Here is an 8887-nt window from a genome sequence, read left to right on the forward strand (position 1 = left end):
TCTTTTATTAAATAAATAATAAATATCCTATTACATCTTATGCTTCTAGGACACCATTCCCAACATGTAATGCCTAAATGAAAGGACACACGAAGTTTATAGTGGTTCACTCTGTTAATGAAGAGCTACATCCACTATTTTTGTAGATATTTTTTCCATCTTCTAATTACATGTAGAGTGAAGAAGAGAGAGCCCTTTTATAGCCCAAGTTTACTCCAGGAGTAGTTTTTCTCTATAGGCCTACCCACTTGAGTGCCTACTACCTTATGGGCCTAGACCCATAGCCTGCTAACAGCTTTTAAACTGTTCATTTATCCAGTTTGTCTCGTATTACGGTTCTACAGATTCCCTGTAATCCTTCCACCGTCCTCTGTTGGGCGGTTTATGGACTAGTAATTAATGCCTGCATAACAGGCATCTTTCAAACCTAGACGTAACTTCATTGTTCACTCAAAGGCCTCTCGGAGGACGTGGACCCACGTCTTATTCGGCCTGCATTCTGTACCTACATGCTAGGTTTAAACGCCGAGGGCGAGGGAAGCTGGCGTGACGGGTCGACCGCCGAGATCAAATGAACGTCGAGGGAACACAAGGTTGATGACTTTTTAGGGGTCGACGTCTAGACTTGGGTGCGTCCAGGATACACGGAGTCGACGGCTTACCTGATGCGGCAATCATGGCCACGTGGAGTGTTGTCGTCATCTGACGTGTCGGTGCCTATTTTCTCATACAACATTAAGTATATCAATATCACACATTTTATTGTCAAATTACATTGAATGTCATTGGAGACAGTTTTAGTTGAGGAAAAAAGTTAAGGTCTCATTCAGTTCGTGAATTCGAGTTTTTAATTTGAGTTAATATGTGATTTTATTGTGAGAGCTTTTCACTGTAGTAGAAAAAGTTAAATGTGATTTTTTATGAGAATTTTTAACTGTAATAAAATTAAAATTAAAAATTTAAATTGATAAAATGAACGAGACCAAAGAATAACGCGAAAAGAGTAGGAAAAAAGGTTGTGGAAACATTTTTAAAAGGCCTAGAATATGGGAGAGAGACAGGGACAGGATGCGATATTTTCCTTGTTTTGGACTTTTGGTTCTATATTCTCAGTACGAAGGAAACCCAACACAAACAAAATACCATTTCTTCATCCCAGCAAATAAACGATTGCCACGTCTATATTGTTGACTAAAAATTTCAAGTCATACGAGGCTGCGGAAACGTGAGAATTATCTTAAATTTTTTTTTTTTTTTTTTTTTTTGGGCTCTCCCCTTATCCCTTTGTCAATATCACATCACAATCAGTGAATTTTACGTACCAGAATTAAGATATTTTCTATGCAAATACTAATATTAATTATATATTTAATATTAAAAAAATGTGATATAATATATTATTTTTATTTTAATATATAATAGTATTTTAAATGTTAAATTTATTTTTTGCATCACGATTAAGTTTTAAAAATTGTAAAAATAAATTTGTATTTTAAAAATAATTAAAAGAATGTAACAGTTGTAATAATCACATAAAAAAATAAATCTTTCAACCAATAACAATTAAATGTTAAATCTTCTATATATTATTTATGGTAAGAAATTTACCGTAAAATATAACACGTGAGAAATTTAACACAATAAATAATATTATATTAAAGGATATTTTTGACATTTAAATATTAAATTTGTAATTATCATTGACACAAAACATCTAATACACATACGGGTCATCCAGGCATTTCCACAGAATCTTCTAACCCATGGTTTCTAGTTACCTTCCGTTTTATACATCAAAAGAAGCCCCTTTTTTCTTCCTTTCTTTTTAACCCCTTAAGTCACCTTCCGAGAAATCTCCTCTGTTTACACTTTAACCAAAAAATCTGGTTTCCGTACGCTTTATATATACATACAATATATAACAAACATTTCCACAAACAGATTGTGAGCACGTTGAGTCCTGTTATCCATCAGCTCGTAGAGTGTTGAGCATATTATTACTTTTTTTGAAGGTTTATGCGTCAATGGATGTGCTGGGAATTAGTCCGATGAAAACCCAGAAACAGTTTAAGAGAAGCAGAAGAAACAAGGGAGTAAAAGTGGTGTACATATCGAGCCCGATGAAGGTGAAAACGAGCGCGTCGGAGTTCAGAGCTCTTGTCCAGGAGCTCACCGGAAGAAACTCCGATGCCGAGCGTTTTATGGAGGAGATTAATGGCGTCGGAATCAACACCGCCAATCTCGATGATCAGGATCAGCATCAGATGATGATGAAGAGTGGATCAGTTGAAGGCGGCAGCCATGAAAGTGACCACTACAATTTCAACATCAACAGCTCGTCGGAGTACTCATCGTTACCGGAGTACTCACCGTTACCTCCATTTGCAGGCATTTGGGAATGATCAGAGCATTTTCAGCTAGATCATTTCAGTCTTAGTTATATATATATATATATATATATGTATGTATGTATGTATGTAGGTATGTATTGTAGTTTATATATATGGAAGAACTTAGCTTAAATTTTGATATGTTGTTTGGGGAAACAGATAATTTAGGCCTTTTTTTTTTTTTTTTTTTTGAATGAACCAACAACTACCAAGGCCTCAAGGGATAACCTTAATCAAGAAATAACTAACACTCACAAATTCCTAATTAAGGATGAACCACCAACGGTTCTTAAAACATTATTAAAAATAAATTAAAAGCTCATGATAAGAGGATATTCAGCAAGCCAAACGGCTAACAGAAACCATACAAGAAACATTTATAACATACTTCAAGGATTAAGCATAGTTATGGAACCTTATGATGTTTGATCAGTATATAATAATGCGTAATTATGTATTATTAATTTGAATGGGGAGAAAATACTAAATAATAAATTTATGAAATTAAATTAACTAAATAACATATTTTAAAATCATTTGAAGTAAATAACACCTTATCACGTAAACATTTCACTAACGGTTAGTAAAAAAAAAAAAAAAAAATCCATGTAAATATTTTTTTTACGACTGAAAAGAAGATTTTTTTTGTACGTAAATAAAATTTTTTATCATGTAAATTATTTTTACCAATTATAAATAAAATATTTACACAATAAATTGTTATTTACTTAAATAATTTTAAAATATACTATTAATTTAATATTATAAATCTGTTATGTGCTGTAAATACATAATACATTTACTCCAATGTCATAAAAAGGAGGATAAGATAAGCTTGTGAGGTACCTATCACAATATTTGTGGATCGAGATATAGAAATTTGTTGGTTAAGAGAACTTGAAGTTTTCGTGATGCTTCTTTTTCAAGATCCAACATTTGGTCAAACCATGACATATAATATCTAACAACATAAGTTCTAGATTCTATGATTAATAAAATAATTTAGTGAAAACCTTTTTTTTTTTCCCTAACAGTATTCAAGTCATTATTAAAGATTTTGAGAAGAGTAGACTGAAGTTACTTGAGTTCGATTAATTTCTTGATGAAAACAGAGACATCCTCTGATGCAATTGAAATTAATAATAGGTCGTTTCATAATTCGAGTTGAGAACTTAAGTTGAAAAGTAAATTTATGTGAAAGAAAAAACATTATAGTAAAAAAAAAAAGTTGAAAATTTAAATTTTTATGAAAAAAAACGTTGTAACAAAAATTTAAATTGTGATTCAAACTAACAAAAGGAATGGGACAAATTAATGTTACATAAATAATACCTAAGCAAATTTATTGGTGAACGCATATGCTTCAGAAAGAGATCACGTGTTTTGGTCGCCTGAGTCTGAAGATTTAGTGGACGATTTCTTTTTTCATGCATTCATGAGTTTCTATAACCATACAAGTTCCAAAGACATTGCTATAGTTATTGTTCTCTCTAAAGTTTCTTAATTTTTGTTTACAAATTTTGCGAGCCCATTTCTTGCAGAGTGTCCATTTTGATATCTCATATGGTTGATTCAGGAATACGTTGATGCGTTTAAAATTAGTTCCAAAATAATTTTATTTTTTATATGAAATTGAAAATGAAAACGTTTTTAATCTCAGACATAAATCGTTTTTAAAAATGCGTTTGGTAGTTTTATTAAGAGATTGTTTCAGTTTAAGAAAAAACTAAAACTCCGTTTAGTTATATAATTTTCACCTACTTGCCCAAAAAAAGGCCTCTACCCAAAGAAATAGAAATAAAAAATGAAAAATAACTTCAAATCGTTTTCATTTTCTAAGTGATTTTACACTAAACTAAAAAATAAAATTGTTTTTAGTTTTCTTACCTTTTTTCCTCCAAACACGTTTTCCCTCTCAATCTCATGTTTTTGTCTTAAAAAACATGAAAAACAAAAACGGAATTGGTTCCAAATACGTTGGTCATTTCTGGAGAATGGGATGAGAGTGGAAAGAGAATGATATAAAGATAGAGGTTGAATAGAAGGGGAATAAGCATATACAACAAAAACTATATTAGGGTCCGTTTAGTTCGTTGATTCGAGTTTTTAATTCAAGTTGAGATGTGATTTTATGTGAGAGCTTTTTACTGTAGCAAAAAAGTTAGATGTGACTGTTTGTGAGAACTTTTTACTGTAACAAAACTCGAATTCTAAACTCGAATCAACGAAATGAACGGGGCCTTAGTACTTAACACGATGAATAACAGAAACTTTCCATCCATAGATTACTTCTCTTTGCTTTTTTTATTTTTTTTCGGAATTAGTAAAAAATAGGCCAATATGAAAAGTTTAAAAAAGTACATAGGTTAATTTTTAGTTATAAAAATTAATATGTCATAATTTGTCAAGTTATGGTTCATAATCAGAGAAGTTATGGACAAACTTGTCAAGTTATGATTCATAACTAGACAATTATGGACAAAAACTGTGAATTATGGACAATAACTTGTTAAGTTATGGTTCATAATCAGACAAGTTATGGATAAAAACAGTAATTTGGCATATTTATTAACTTATGTAAACTATTGACCTATTAATTTTAATTCATCTCAAGTCTTGACCTATTGTCCTCTTTCTCCCTTTTTTTCCCCTCTCTATTTTGTTTCTAATAAACCTGATTAGATTTCAACTTACAGTCCAAATCATATGTTATGCAGGACTTGTTATAAGTATTTGCTTAAAAATCTAAAAAAAAAAAAAAAAAAATTGAAATCGCTCGAACATAGACCTTTATGTTGTTACAAAAGGGTAACGTATTTCTGTCTAGTAACTCTGAGGATTTTTTTTTTTAAGAAAAAAATCATTAACTCGCTCAAGAAAGTTCTATTTTTAAAAGGAAAAAATATCTGGCGGGTTTCTTCTTGTTTTTGTTTTGCACATTTTTCGAAAATAAAAATAAAAATGATTCTAAAACGACGTTTGTATAATTAAAGACAAAAAATAAAAATAAAAATAATTTTTAGTTTAGTATAAAATGAAAGAGAAATAAAAAATGATTTTTAGTTATTTTTTATTTTTACTTTCTCCTCTCTCAAGCAGAGAGAGACATTAATGAGTTTTTTTTATACTGAAAATAATCTCTTAATAAAACTACCAAACATATTTTTAAAAATAATTTCTGTCTGAAATTAAAAACATTTTCATTTCTATTTTTATATAAAAAATAAAATTATTTTAAAATGAGTTCTAAACACACCAATCATATTTTTTTTTTTTTTTGCGCGTTTACGAAGACCATCAGGATTTCGCTTCAAGATATGCGCATGTCAGTGCATGTTATTGAGTGTTTCTCTATGTACAGATCATACAATACTAGTTTCCTTTTGCCTTTTGTAATATGCCTAATTATTTCTAAAAGAAAATACAGAGAAAAGGGGAAATAAATTTAGGGAAATTTAAAAATTAATAACAGTATTTATTGATAAATATTTACTTTTGATAAATATTAGGCAAATCCTTTATTTACTAGGTTAATACTTTATTTACTTTGAAAATACTGTAATTATTGAAGCCAATTCAAAGTTGATTTTTTTAAAGATTTTTAGTCCGGTATTTAAATATGATATTTCTGTTAATCTCTTTGCTTTCTTTGTTATTTTAATATTATCTGGAAGATCCAATATTTTTCATATAAATCCTTGTTTCACTTTAAAAAAAATTATTTATTGAAATAAAAACCCTAGCCCCCAAAATTGAAAAATCCCAAATTAGAAAAAAAAAACCTTAATATTCTAACCCTAATCCTAGCCTATCTCCCTCCCACGCCTAAGTTGCGCCACCAAGCACCTCCTCCGCCTCCTCCTCCATCGTCACAACCAACCACAAGCCCAAAGAATCTCGATGGCACGTCGTCGCCAAACTTGTTAGTAATATTGATCCCTTGTAGCAAAAACATTTTACATAAAGGAAATGAAACAAAACCATTTAAAGTGTATGAGTCTGAATTTTTATCAATTACTCTTTATTGATATTTTCTTAGTCAAATAATTATATTAATTAAACAAATAACAATTAAGAATAGGGGTTAAAAATCCAGATATATGCACTTTAAGGATAAGTTTAATAATTTTCTTTTTTAACGTACCTAGCCTAGCCTATGTTCCTCCCACACCTAAGTTGTGCTGCCACCCACCTCCTCCATCGGAAATGGTCGACCACCCACGAGCACAAAGAATCTTGACGACGAGACAACAACGTCGTCGTCAAACCTGTTAGGATTGGTGTCTTGTAGCAAATACTTATTATATGGATGTATAAAAATAAGATTATTTTGTACATTAATTATCCAAATTACTTTCATGGTTTTGATTGTAAAAGTTGGAACATGCAAACAAAAGCACCAAGAATACTATTATTGAACCTTAAATTATTCATATGAGGTGACACATGCAAGAATATATAATTTTAAGGTAATAATTTAAATTAATCTGCAGCTCATAGAATAAAATTGAACGTATTTTTGTTTTTTTAATAAGATTGTAATGTCTGTTTACTTCCGTAGAGTTTCCTATAGGGAGGAATTAATATATATCAACGTCATATATATTGGACTGGGCCTAAATTGCACCGCAAAATGTCGTGGCCGAATCATCCCCGCAACAAACGACATCGTCGTGACGTTGACAAGCCTACGACGACAATGGCCCGCTACGGCAACAACCTTTTGCGAGTCACAGACCATCTGAGAAGAAGAGTTGCGATAGCGAGGAAAGTAGAATAAACTTTAATCACATTTAATTTTTTGTGTTATAGTTAAAATTTTTTAAAAAATATCACATTTTAATTTAAATTCATGTTTGTGACCGTATTTATACGAACGAAAAGTTTTTAATATTGCTTCAAGACGGGTGGAAACTTTAATCCAAAAGTCACTAGATGATATACGCAACCTCTTCTAATGATTACATAATAAAAGTTGTACGTAATCACTTTCAAATTTTATATTATATAGTTTTAAAAAATAGAAACAAGTCAAGCATGCACGATAGCTAGATGGTTTTTGGTTAAGTTTAGAGGGTGTATGGTATGAGAATTTGTGTCATGGTTCGAATCATAATTCGTGGCTCGTTACAGTATTTTTTTTCACAAAAAACACACGTAAATTGAGAATAGTTCTGAATCCGTGAACTGAACGTCCACTTAAATTGGAATATACACGGAACCTCATTAACCATAAAATAAAAAAAATTAAGCCAATGGATATGAGAAGATCAACCTTTGTGACAAGCATCATGTTAACTAGTATTGTTCTTGTTGTCAATCTCTCTTCTTTTTAACACCATTCTTTGTCCCTTATTTCAAGCTCTAAAGGAAGAATTAAGAAGCATACGAGGAGAGAAATACTATAGTGGAAGATTTGGAAAGTGTATGAGTGAAAAAATGTATGAATGCCTGAAGAAGAAAGGACCCATAAATATAAAGCTCTAAACATATATAGCTAGTCTCAAGCAATAAATAAAACCCGGCCATCTTCTCTCTCTCTCTCTCAAATATGTACATTCATTCATATAGTCTAAAATAACATTGGTGCTAATTATTTTTGAAGTTGATAATACTCCTAAAATGTATTCGTTATGTATTGTTAAGTAATAATAATCATTTTTTTTTTTATTTTTAGCAAAGTAAACAAAAAATCATATTTAATTCTTCATTGAAGATTATATCTTTCCTTGTCATAAATGTTTCATTTGTGCATTGAACTTGATATAATTATTTTCTGTGGCTAAAGAATCTTCCATTCAGGGACAGATTCATGAGAAATAATTACCTTAGTTGCTTGATTTTAAAACATGTATTTTTCATTTCAAATAAATAGTATTTTCCTATTTTGATGGAATTGTCATCGTTAAATATGATGGAAAGAATATCCCTTCAAATTTTTTTTTTGTATTTTTTTGCACTATTGGCCTGAACTATGAGCATTGTGTACCTTTTATAATTGATAGTACTCACTAAACTTTGCCTTTTTATACCTCTAGTCTTTGATGTTAATATTGATGAAGGATTTTTGAAGTTTAATAGAGACAATCACATCACTATTTCATAGTAACTGAAATTAGTTTGTAAGGTTTTTTTAGCAGCAATAAAGAAATCTATTTTGCATTGAATACAAATTATTTCTATAAAACTTTCAATTACCGAGCGAGAAGGTGATTAGCTCGGTTAAATTTTAAAAATCTCTAGTCAATTTTAACGGGACCGAAATTGTAGAAAAATGAAAGTACAAAAAGTGAACTGGCCATGAGAAAACAAAAAATCGGGGACCAAGATAATAGTAGGTGTTTGAAGTGATTCTTCCTACTTATATGTGCCTGAGGGTGATTTTGATTATAATTGCACCAAGAATGAAGAAAGCATGCGCTTGAGAAAGGATCGTAAGCAACGTATTGTTGCATGTGGCCAAACAGAAGAATACTAGATAGGAGCAATGATAACAA

At 30.5% G+C, this 8887-nt stretch overlaps 1 protein-coding gene across 1 annotated transcript; it reads left to right on the top strand.

Annotated features, from left to right (window-relative positions):
• Positions 1-2024: 2024 nt before the first annotated feature.
• Positions 2025-2402, top strand: LOC21406728. Its single transcript, XM_010097685.1, has one exon. It carries the CDS (start codon positions 2025-2027, stop codon positions 2400-2402), a length of 378 nt encoding a protein of 125 aa, XP_010095987.1.
• Positions 2403-8887: the final 6485 nt, after the last annotated feature.

This window comes from Morus notabilis, unplaced genomic scaffold (assembly GCF_000414095.1).
Source record: "Morus notabilis unplaced genomic scaffold, ASM41409v2 Scaffold179, whole genome shotgun sequence".
NCBI classification, from domain to species: domain Eukaryota; kingdom Viridiplantae; phylum Streptophyta; class Magnoliopsida; order Rosales; family Moraceae; genus Morus; species Morus notabilis.